At 43.7% G+C, this 12,980-nt stretch overlaps 1 protein-coding gene across 5 annotated transcripts in view; it reads left to right on the top strand.

Moving 5' to 3' along the window:
* The first annotated feature begins 4,613 nt into the window (after positions 1-4,613).
* FEZ2 (fasciculation and elongation protein zeta 2) overlaps positions 4,614-12,980 on the top strand; it is a 91,449-nt gene continuing 83,082 nt past the window's right edge. For 2 of the 5 annotated variants that reach the window (XR_008891500.1, XR_008891499.1), the window contains exon 1: positions 4,617-5,228. Coding sequence is in view for 3 of the 5 variants with exons in the window: in XM_056567501.1 (XP_056423476.1) it covers positions 4,879-5,228 (350 nt within the window). In the remaining 2 variants the exon portion in view is untranslated. Of the gene's footprint in view, positions 5,229-12,980 lie in introns of all 5 variants that reach the window. The other 3 variants (XM_056567501.1, XM_056567500.1, XM_056567502.1) reach the window with 3 other exon arrangements.

The following is a 12,980-nucleotide window of genomic DNA, read 5'->3' as shown; positions in this document are numbered from 1 at the left end:
TACCGTATTTATCGGCATATAACACGCACTTTTTATGCTAAAATTTTTAGCCTAAAGTCTGCCTGCGTGTTATACGCCGTTAAGCCGCTGCAGTTCAATGATTTAAAGCGGGTGCTTTAAATCAATGAACTGCAGCGGCTTTGCAGGTGCAGAGACCGCCAGCGCTGCCGGCTTCTCTGCCCCTGCCTGCCCTTCTCTCCCCCTGGCTATCGGCGTCGCTGCCCGTTCTCTCCCCCTGACTATCGTTGCCGCCACCCCATTGCCGGCGCTGATAGCCAGGGGGAGACAAGCGGCACCGGCAATGGGGCAGCGGCGCCTACAGCCAGGGGGAGAGAAGGGGCAGCGGCACCCATTGCTGGAGCCGCTGCCCCGTTGCCTCCCCCCATCCCTGGTTGCATAATTACCTGTTGCCGGGGTCGGGTCCGCGCTGCTTCAGGCCTCCGGTGTGCGTCCCCTGCGTCGTTGCTATGCGCTGCACGGCCCGGCGCAAAGACATCACTCGTCATTGCGCCGTGCCATGCAGTGCATAGCAACGACGCATGGGACGCACACCGGAGGCCTGAAGCACCGCGGACCCGACCCCAGCAACAGGTAATTATGCAACCGGGGATGGGGGAAGGCAGCGGTGCCGGCAATGGGTGCCGCTGCCCCTTCTCTCCCCCTGGCTGTCAGCGCCGCTGCCCGATTGCCGGCGCCGCTTCTCTCTCCCTGGCTATCGGTGCCGGAAATGGGGCTCCAGCAGGGGGGAGAAAACGGGCAGTGGCGCCGATAGCCAGCGGGAGAGAAGCGGCGGCAGCAGGGCTCTAGACCCCAGGAAAGGCAGGGGCAGAGAAGCCGGCAGCGATGGCCTCTCACCCGCTGCCTTTCCTGGGGGTGTATCGGGGTATACGCATGCACACACAAGCACCCTCATTTTACCATGGATGGACTTTTTTTACCCAAATATCCTTGGTAAAATGAGGGTGCGTGTTATAGGCCGGTGCATGGTATACCCCGATAAATACGGTACTTTATATTGGCATCATAAGGCTTTCAAGTTTTTACTTTTTGAAGACATCAGAGGGCTTCAAAGTTTAGCAGCAATTTCCAATCCCCTATAAATGACACCATTATAGAAACTGCACCCCTCTAAGTATTCAAAATGACATTCAGAAAGTTTGTTAACCCTTTAGGTGTTTCACACGAATAGTAGCAAAGTGAAGGAGAAAACTCAAAATCTAGATTTTTTTTTACCCGAACATGTTCTTGTAAACCCATTTTGTTCATTTGTTCAAGGGGTAAAAGGAGAAAAAGCCCCCCCCCCCAAATTTGTAACCCAATTTCTCTTGAGTATGGAAATACCTCATATGTGGATGTAAAAGCACTATGCGGGTGCACTAGAGGGCTGAGAAAGGAAGGAGCAACATTGGGCTTTTGGAGAGTGAATTTTGCTGAAATTGTTTTTTTTTTTTTTTTGGGGGGGGGGGGGGGGGGCATGTCCCATTTAGGAAGTCCCATGGGACCAGAACAGCAAAAAAAAAACACAAGAAAACAAACAAACACATGGCACACTTTTTGGAAAACAACACACCTCAAGGAACGTAACAAGGGGTACAGGGAGCCTTAACACCCCACAGGTTGTTAACAAACTTTTGTTAAAGTGGGACGTGAAAGTGAAACTGAAAGTTTTTATTTTTTTCACTAAAATGCTGGTGTTACCCTAAAATGTTTTATTTTCACAAGGGGTAATAGGAGAAAAAGCCCCCAAATGTTGTAACCCTATTTCTTTTCAGTAAGGAAATACCCCATATGTGAATGCAAAGTGCTATGCGGGCGCACTACAAGGCTCAGAAAGACCAAAATTTGCCTTTTGAAGATAGAATTTTGCTAAAATGTTTTTTTAGGGGGCATCTCACATTTAAGAAGCCCCCCTCCATGGTGCCAGAACAGCTAAAAAAAAAAAAACACATGACACAATATTTGGAAAATTACACCCCTCAAGGAACATAACAAGGGGTACAGTGAGCCATAACACCCCACAGGTGTTTGACGAACTTTAAAGTAGGACATGAAAATGAAAAATGTTATTGTTTTCACTAAGATGTTGGTATTACCCCAAATTTTTCATTTTCACAAGGGGTAATAGGAGGAAACTCCCCCAAAATTTGTAGCCCAATTTTTCTCGAGTAAGGAAATACCCCAAATGTTGACATAAGGTGCCCTGCGGGCGCACAACATTGCTCAGAAGGGAAGAAGCTCCATTTGGCTTTTGGAGAGAGAATTTAGCCGGAATAGTTTTTGGGGGCCATGTCACACTTACAAAGCCACCATGGTGCAAGGACAGTGGAAACCCCCCTCCTGTGACCCCATTTTGAAAACTAAACCCCTCAAGGAATGTGGTGTGCAGTGAGCATTTACACCCCACAGGTGTTGGACACAATTTTGGAACAGTTGGCCGTGGACATTTTTACTCTAAAATGCTGGTGTATCCCCTAATTTTTTATTTTTACTAGGAATAATATGAGAAAAAGCCCACCCAAATTTGTAACCCAATTTCTCCCAAGTATGGAAATACCCCATATGGGGATGTAAAGTGTTCAGGGGGTGCATGAGGGAAGAAGCGCCATTTGGCTTTTGGACAGAGAATTTGGCTGGAATAGTTTTTGGCCATGTCGCATTAATAAAGCCCCAATGGTCCCTGAAAGTGAAAACCACCCACATGCGACACCATATTGGAAACGACACCTCTCACGAAATGTAATAAGGGGTACAGTGAACATTTACTGGCGTTTGACACATTTTTGAAAAAGTGGACTGTGAATATGAAAAATTGAATTTTTAATTTTCTCGGACCACTGTTCCAAAAATCTGTCAGACACCTGTGGGATGTAAATGCTCACTGCACCCCCTATTACATTCTGTGAGGGGTGGCATTTCCAAAAAGGCGTTTTCTTTTTTTCTGCGTTGATGTCAGAACCACTGCAAGGATCAGCCACCCATGTGCAAATCACCAATTTAGGCCTCACGTGTACATGGCGCTCTATGAAACATGTTGTGCGCCTGCAGATCACTTCATGTCCACATGTGGTATTTCCGGAATTCCTCAAATGTGCATGGCTCTAACTCCGGAGCCCTGTCATATTTCAAAGCAACAGTTTAGTGCCACATATGGGGTACTGTACTTGGGATAAATTGTGCTACAAATTTTGGGGGTCTTTTTCTCCTTTTATATCTTGTGAAAATATAAAGTATGAGGCAACACCATTTTAATTTTTTTTACACTAACAGGCTGGTGTAGCCCCCAACTTTTTCTTTTCATAAGGGGTAAAAGGAGAAAAAGCCCCCCAAAAATGTGTAGCACAATTTATCCCAAGTATGGTACCCCATATGTGGCGCTAAACTGTTGCCTTGAAATATGACAGGGCTCCAAAGTGAGAGAGCGCCATGCGCATTTGAGGACTAAATTAGGGATTTGCATACCCTATGGCAGTGTTTCCCAAACAGGGTGCCCCCAGCTGTTGCACAACTACAACTCCCAGCATGCCTAGACAGTCAATGGCTGTCCTGCATGCTGGGAGTTTTTGTTTTGCAACATCTGGAGGCTCCATTTAGGAAACAGTGGCGTACCACTTGTTTTTAATATTTATGGGGGGTACTGTGTAATGGTGTGCGTATGTAGGGGAAGATTTATCAAAACCTGTGAAAAGGAAAAGTTGCCCAGTTGCCCATAGCAACCAATCAGATCGCTTCTTTCACTTTGCAGAGGCCTTGTTAAAAATGAAAGAAGCGATCTGATTGGTTGCTATGGGCAACTTTTCCTCTGGACAGGTTTTGATAAATCTCCCCCGTAGTGTTTTATTCTTTATTTTGTGTACATGTAGTGTAGTGTAGTGCAGTGTTTTGGTGCTTTTACACTATGAACACACAAGTGGGGTTTACAACGAGTTTCCCGCTACAAGTTTGAGCCACAGCAGATTTTCCACAACTCAAACTGGGAGCAGGATACTTACTGTAAGGGTGCGTTCACACGCTATTACTAGACAGTCCGCAATAGTGTCAGATTTGCAGACTGTCCGCGGACCCATTAAAATGAATGGTAGCGTAACTCGCAGCGGGAAACTTGTTGCTAGTTACAAGCGTGTGAACGCACCCTAAACCCGTGTGCGTCCAGCTGTTGCATAATTACAACTCTCAGCATGCATGGATAGTCAAAAGGCATGCTAGGCTTTGTAGTTATGCAATAGCTGAATATACATAACTACAACTCTCAGCATGTCCGTGTCCATGTCAGTTGTAGTTATGCAAGAGCTAGTGGAAAAAAGGGCCACTGGCTCTTCCATAACTACAACTCCTAGCATGCACATACAGCCAAAGAGCATGCTGGGAGTTGTAGTTGTGTGTCTCCAGCTGTTACAAAACTACAACTCCCAGTATCCCCTTAGCTGTGCATGCTGGGAGTTGCACTTATGCGACAGCAGGATGCACACGGGCCTCATCTGCTGCTGCTGCTGCTCGGATCCTCACGCCGCCGCTCGTCCTCAAGGGGATAAACACCACCACGCCAAGCAGCAGGTCACGTGACTCGTTTCCTCAGTTGTAGAATTGTAAACACGACGCAAGTGACGTCCTGCCAGGAACTAAAATGGCCTCCCGCGCGTCCCCTTCTTCGTCATGTGACATTGGCCTCGCCCACATTCCCCTTCATTCAGGGCTTAGATCCCGCAAGGACGTCAAGTATGATGCCCCCAGTATAAACAGTGGCAGCCAGGACGTGTGCGGGAGACAGGAGAGGAGCGGAGTGCGGGCGGAGCGCAGCCAGTGCACTAAGTGGTCGGGAACGAGTGGGGGGATCGGGAGCGCCCCCTCCTGCGCACACAGCCCGGGACCCCCAGCACGGACATGGCGGCGCCGCTCGCACAGTTTGATGAGGACTGGCAGGACTTCTATGAGTTCCGTCCTCCGTCCTCCTCTCCCGGGACTAAGAACCGCCTGGATAAGGTGAACTCCAACTCCCCCGGCCCGTCCCCCGGAGCCGGTCCCCCTGACAGCGGCCTTAACTCCCTGGAGGACCTGACCGAGCTGGACAACAACTTCTCAGTGGACATCATGGGCGGCTTCAAGTCCATGGAGGATCTGGTCAACGACTTTGACGAGAAGCTGACGGTGTGCTTCCGCAACTACAGCACCGACACCGGCCACATAGCCCCGGTCCGGCCCATCACCGAGGAGGGCATCATGAAGGACGACGAGTGAGTGTGCCAAAGTGTACCCACCCCATACTGATCACCAGGGGATCCCCAAAGTGTACCCACCCTATACTAATCGCCAGGGGGGCCCCAAAGTGTACCCACCCTATACTGATCACCAGGGGATCCCCAAAGTGTACCCACCCTATACTGATCACCAGGGGATCCCCAAAGTGTACCCACCCCATACTGATCACCAGGGGGCCCCCAAAGTGTACCCTCCCTATACTGATCACCAGGGGGTCCCCAAAGTGTACCCACCCTATACTGATCACCAGGGGATCCCCAAAGTGTACCCACCCTATACTGATCACCAGGGGATCCCCAAAGTGTACCCACCCTATACTGATCACCAGGGGATCCCCAAAGTGTACCCACCCTATACTGATCACCAGGGGGTCCCCAAAGTGTACCCACCCTATACTGATCACCAGGGGATCCCCAAAGTGTACCCACCCCATACTGATCACCAGGGGATCCCCAAAGTGTACCCACCCTATGCTGATCACCAGGGGATCCCCAAAGTGTACCCACCTTATGCTGATCACCAGGGGATCCCCAAAGTGTACCCACCCTATGCTGATCACCAGGGGATCCCCAAAGTGTACCTACCCTATGCTGATCACCAGGGGATCCCCAAAGTGTACCTACCCTATGCTGATCACCAGGGGATCCCCAAAGTGTACCTACCCTATGCTGATCACCAGGGGATCCCCAAAGTGTACCTACCCCATGCTGATCACCAGGGGGTCCCCAAAGTGTACCCACCCCATACTAATCACCAGGGGGTCCCCAAAGTATACCCACCCCATACTGATCACCAGGGGGGCCTCAAAGTGTACCCACTCCATACTGATCACCAGGGGGTACCCAAAGTGTACCCACCCTATACTAATCGCCAGGGGGGCCCCAAAGTCTACCCACCCTATGCTGATCACCAGGGGGTCCCCAAAAGTGTACCTACCCTATGCTGATCACCAGGGGGTCCCTGGTACCCAATCTTATTGCCAAGGGACACAGTGTATCCAGACTAACCAGCAGGGGGCACTGAGTGAATCCACTGGCAGACTGAACACCAGGGTGACACTGAGTGTACCCTAAATTATTAGTGGGGATGCAGAGTGTACCCAAGCTTATTACCAGAGGGTCACTGAGTGTACCCAAGCTTATTACCAGAGGGGCACTGAGGGTATCCTCTGCCAGACTGATCCGGGATGGAGGGTCAGCTGTCTTTTTAACTTCAGATATAAACCCATGTATAGTGATATATCATGAAGCCAGGAGCAGTGATCAGTCATAGTATAATTATGTCATAGTATGAATAGTGATCAGTCATAGTATAATTATGTCATAGTATGAATAGTGATCAGTCATAGTATAATTATGTCATAGTATGAATAGTGATCAGTCATAGTATAATTATGTCATAGTATGAATAGTGATCAGTCATAGTATAATTATGTCATAGTATGAATAGTGATCAGTCATAGTATAATAATGTCACAGTATGAATAGTGATCAGTCATAGTATAATAATGTCACAGTATGAATAGTGATCAGTCATAGTATAATAATGTCACAGTATGAATAGTGATCAGTCATAGTATAATAATGTCACAGTATGAATAGTGATCAGTCATAGTATAATAATGTCACAGTATGAATAGTGATCAGTCATAGTATAATAATGTCACAGTATGAATAGTGATCAGTCATAGTATAATAATGTCACAGTATGAATAGTGATCAGTCATAGTATAATAATGTCACAGTATGAATAGTGATCAGTCGTAGTGTAACAATGTAACACAGTATGAATAGTGATCAGTCGTAGTGTAACAATGTAACACAGTATGAATAGTGATCAGTCGTAGTGTAACAATGTAACAGTATGAATAGTGATCAGTCGTAGTGTAACAATGTAACACAGTATGAATAGTGATCAGTCAGTGTAACAATGTAACACAGTATGAATAGTGATCAGTCGTAGTGTAACAATGTAATACAGTATGAATAGTGATCAGTCGTAGTGTAACAATGTAACAGTATGAATAGTGATCAGTCGTAGTGTAACAATGTAACAGTATGAATAGTGATCAGTCAGTGTAACAATGTAACACAGTATGAATAGTGATCAGTCATAGTATAATAATGTCACAGTATGAATAGTGATCAGTCATAGTATAATAATGTCACAGTATGAATAGTGATCAGTCATAGTATAATAATGCCACAGTATGAATAGTGATCAGTCATAGTATAATAATGTCACAGTATGAATAGTGATCAGTCATAGTATAATAATGCCACAGTATGAATAGTGATCAGTCATAGTATAATAATGTCACAGTATGAATAGTGATCAGTCATAGTATAATAATGTCACAGTATGAATAGTGATCAGTCATAGTATAATAATGTCACAGTATGAATAGTGATCAGTCGTAGTGTAACAATGTAACAGTATGAATAGTGATCAGTCGTAGTGTAACAATGTAACAGTATGAATAGTGATCAGTCGTAGTGTAACAATGTAACACAGTATGAATAGTGATCAGTCGTAGTGTAACAATGTAACACAGTATGAATAGTGATCAGTCAGTGTAACAATGTAACACAGTATGAATAGTGATCAGTCGTAGTGTAACAATGTAACACAGTATGAATAGTGATCAGTCGTAGTGTAACAATGTAACACAGTATGAATAGTGATCAGTCGTAGTGTAACAATGTAACACAGTATGAATAGTGATCAGTCATAGTGTAACAATGTAACACAGTATGAATAGTGATCAGTCGTAGTATAACAATGTAACACAGTATGAATAGTGATCAGTCCTAGTGTAACACAGTATGAATAGTGATCAGTCATAGTGTAACAATGTAACACAGTATGAATAGTGATCAGTCCTAGTGTAACACAGTATGAATAGTGATCAGTCATAGTGTAACAATGTAACACAGTATGAATAGTGATCAGTCGTAGTGTAACAATGTAACACAGTATGAATAGTGATACATTAGTGTAACGGTCATACTGTATGAAGTGATACATCACAATGTTTTTATTCAGTGTAAAAAGTTTGTAGTGATAAATCGTAGTGTAATACCGTCAGAGCATTAGTAGTGATAAATCATATTGTAAGTGACCTCTAGTCATTATTCCTGCTCTATGGCACTGTGGTGGTAAGTTCATATGTGTGGTTTTGCTGCAGATTTTCTGCTGCTGTCTTTCCTACAGATTGGCTGCAATTGGTAAGAAATCGGCAGCAGAAAATATGCAGCAAATTACACATGTGAACTTACCCTCTCATTGATCTATCACTATTCACACTATAATATCATTTATTATGATTTATAACACAAATAGAGAGACACAGCCGCACTTCCACCATGTGTAATTTGATCTACTTGCTTCTCAGCATAATTAAAAATCTAACAGGTTGTTAGTATACATTTTGATCATAAAGTATAAGCCCACTCGCCACGTCAAGGAGAGTGAGTCCCCAACCTAAAACTGGCGTAGCGCTGGGCGGTGACCACTGCCTCCGAGACACCATGCCCACAAGGGGAGCGACCCAGTGACCAGCCAGCCCCACTACTGCCCAACCAAGCCCCTGGGCCAGAAACCCTTATACAGTCTCCTGCTAATTAAAAACGCCTGGGCCAAATGGGTGGAGTGCTGGTATGGAAGGAGGGAGAGACTACAAATGTGCAACACAAATAGAGAAACACAGCCGCACATCCACCATTTGTAATTTGAGCTACTTGCTTCTCAGCATAATCTAATAAACTAACAGGTTGTTGTATACATACCTGTGGGCATGGTGCCTCGGAGGCAGTGGTCACCGCCGGGGGCTACACCAGTGTTCCGTTAGGGACCCACTCTGACTAGGCGGCCTTGACGTGGCGAGTGGGCTTATACTTTATGATCAAAATGTATACTAACAACCTGTTAGTTTTTAAATTATGCTAAGAAGCAATTAGATCAAAATACAAATGGTGGATGTGTTGTTGTATTTGTATGTGTTGTGTTGTATTTGTGTGTTGTGTTGTATTTGTATTTGTGTGTGTTGTATTTGTATGTGTTGTATTTGTGTTATGATTTATCACTAGTCACTATTTCAGTTCTATATACTAAAACAAGAAACTGGATGTCCAGCGCCAAGATTCGTGCAAAACGGATTCTTTAATGCTTAAAAAGCCATAACAGGGGTCAATGTGACGCGTTTCAGATGCGTTAGCACCCTTAATCGTACATAAGATAAAACCACATTTGTCTGGGTATATATAGAGGAAATGACATGGTTCTCCCAGGTGGAAGGAAAAGTGATTGCTCACATGACCGACCTCCTGGAGTCAGACATTAACCCCTTACAACCACAAAGTAAAATATACATAGTATAACATACAAAAGTGTTGGTTAAGACAAAAGTACACATTTAGGGGCATACATATGTTCGCAAAGTGTAAAGAACTTATTACATGTAGAAGAATTATTATTTAAATTTTCAAATACGCATTCATATGTATGTACCTAGGGTGTGTAAAAAACGCACATATGTCAGGGAAACCTGTGTGAATAGGTCACAATCACTTCAAAGAGGAGATTGAGGAAAGACATGCATGGTTGTACAAATGTATTCGAACAGAAATTGACAAAATTTATATATAGAAGAAGTACATTTTATATTCTGAATAATACAAAAACAAACCCAGATGCATGTCCCGCTAATGTTTAAACCCGATTTCTGGACTCCAACATGCTGCTACATAAATAAAATGTATCTATAGTAAATATAAAAAAAAAAAAAAAAAAAAAAAAAAAAGAGTTTTTTTATATTAAATTATATAGCAAAAAAGAGCTCAGATAGACAGCAGAGCCACATATGAATATATGGATACAAATATGACATTTGCTGCTTCCAAAAACATGAGGGCAAAAAAAGAGAGGGCAGAAAAAATACAGGATGCCATAACACTGAAATTTGGAAAAAACGAGGGAAATGTAAAAATAGTATGTAATACTAATTTAAATATTTAATAGTACAAAATAACATCTTGTCTTTTGTTTAAGCCCTGAGGCGCCCTGGTTCCCAATTTGATGATCCAGTATACCTCGCGGTTCAACAATTTCTGTCTATAGTTACCACCGCGTTTGGGCAAAAAAACTTTTTCAATAGCAGATAACTTAATAGAGGAAAAATCCCCGTGATGGTGTTGGGCACAATGTAGTGATACAGATGAAACATTTCTGGAATTAAAGTGAGGTATATCTGATAAATGTTTCCTAATACGGGTTTTAAGACTATTGGTGGTGCACCCCACGTACTGTACCTTGCACGTCACACACGACAGGAGATACACGACATATTTTGTATTACAGTTGATGTATTGTCTAATGTTATATGTCGCTCCTGTCGCGTATGACGTGACCACAGACGTGGGAGACAGGATATTGCAGCAGATGCAGCGTGTATGTCCGCATCTGTAAATGCCTACAGTTTTCAACCAGGTAGGTGAAATAGTAGTGTGGGAAGAAAAAAGTGAGGGCGAAATAGACTGACCAAGTGTTGGAGCACGTTTAGCCACACACCGAAGACCTGCATGCATGGTATCTGAAAGTTGAGGATCAGATGAAATTAATGGTAAGTATTTTTTTATAATACTGCAAATCTGGGGAAATTGGAGACTATATTGTGTAGAAAAGACCATGGGTTTAAAAGTACTGTTTGTAATTCTCGGGTGTTGGCTTTTGAGTAGACGGTCTCGGCTCCTGGATCGGGCAATGTTGTCTGCACGATCCAGTGACCACTGTGGATATCCTCTGTTGCGAAGGCGTTTGGATAACGCATTCATTTCAACAGAAAAATCCATATCCCTAGTGCAATTCCGTCTGGTTCTGATAGCTTCTCCAATAGGAAGGTTATGGATGACATGTGGGGGGTGACACGAACGAGCATGTAAGATGGAATTAACCGCAGTTTCTTTGCGATAAGTAGTAGATATAATTTTTTGAGAATCCGTGTCACCCCTCATAGTCACATCCAAAAAAGACACGTTAAAAATGCAATGATTAACTGTAAAGCATAAATTCAGCATGTTGGAGTTCAAAAAATCTTTGAAACAATCCAAATCTTTGGCATCCCCCCTCCATATAAATAGCAAATCATCAATATACCTGCCATACCAATGTATATGGGACTTGAATATATTAGTAGATGAATATAAATACAAACTTTCCCAATAGGCCATGTATATATTAGCTATAGATGGGGAAAAACGTGCGCCCATCGGGGCCCCGGTGGTCTGCAGGAAGAACTGATCATCAAACATAAAAAAATTGTGAGTAAGTAAATAATCCAAAACGATGATCATATATTCCTGCAGACCAGCGGGGTATTCAGAATATGTGGTCAGAAACCAACTCATAGCAGTTTTTGCCTGACTGTGGGGAATTACAGAATAAAGTGAAGTTACATCGGCTGTAATCCACGTAAGTCCCTTAGACCACTCTAAACTTTCTATTGCTGATAAAAGATGTTTTGTATCCTGGATGTATCCAGGCATAGTAGGAACGAGTGGTTGAAGGAGATTATCTAGCCAGGCGGATAGGTTCTCATTAAGGGAACCTATCCCAGCAACTATGGGTCTGACTGGTGGGGGGAAACAATTTTTGTGTATCTTGGGGAGTGAATGGAAGATAGCTGTAACTGGATGTTCAATTTTGATGTAATCTGCTTCAGATTTAGATATAAATCCATTCTGCTCCCCAAGATCCACAAGTTCTCTGAGTTGCTCCTTGAAAATGGAACAGGGGTTGCTGGATAACCGTCTGTAGGTAGTAACATCCGACAGTAATTCTAAGTTTAATTTTTTATATAGACCGGCATCCAGCAACACCACTGCTCCCCCCTTGTCGGCTTGCCGTACGACCAAATCGGACATATTAGATATGTCCTTCAAGGCCGCACGTTCCTGAAAGGAAAGATTGGAACTAGTGGTGGTTCTGGACTGAGATAGAATAGTCAAGTCACGCTCAACAGCCTCCTGAAAAAAATCAAGAGACTGTGTGCGCGACATGACTGGATAGAAATGAGGATTTTTGGTTGCAAACTTAGGGATAGATTGCGGCATAGAGGAAGAGGGTTCATGCATATGTTGTAATTCAGATGAAACACATAATTCTGCAAATGAACAACGTAAAACACTTTCCAAACCATTATGAGGAAGCATAGAGTTAACATCATGGCCCTCTACTACATGACTTTCCTGGTTATTGCCCAAAAATTCTATCTCATTAGTGTCCATGGAATTGTCCATCTGAAAAAAATGTTTGCGTATAGTAATCCCTCTCACAAATCTATTCACATCTAGTAAGGTAGAAAATAAATCAAAAGTTCGGGTAGGAGAAAATGATAGTCCTCTCGATAATAAAGTAATATGATGTGTAGACAGTACCTTTGCAGATAAATTGTATACAGGGATTGTTAGTTCCTCTTGCGATTCCGCTGGGGGTTCCTTCTTCTGTTTGGCAGAGCGATGTTTTCTGCCACCCCGTCGTTTTTTGACTGCTTAGATTTAACAGATGCTGATGGATTTTGAGGGGCATTAGTGATGGAGTTGCCTGGACGAGCAGAATCAATGGTTTCTGGAGCGGAGTCAGACGAATCCATTTCTGTGGAGCTGAAGTTCACTCTCTGCATACTCCTGCTACGACGATGGTGTTTGAATTTTCTTAGAATTGAACGGGGG

The sequence above is a fragment of the Hyla sarda genome, chromosome 3, assembly GCF_029499605.1.
Source record: "Hyla sarda isolate aHylSar1 chromosome 3, aHylSar1.hap1, whole genome shotgun sequence".
Lineage (NCBI taxonomy): Eukaryota > Metazoa > Chordata > Amphibia > Anura > Hylidae > Hyla > Hyla sarda.
The sequence above is the reverse complement of the archived record's forward strand: the minus strand, read 5'-3'. Positions and strand labels throughout refer to the sequence as shown.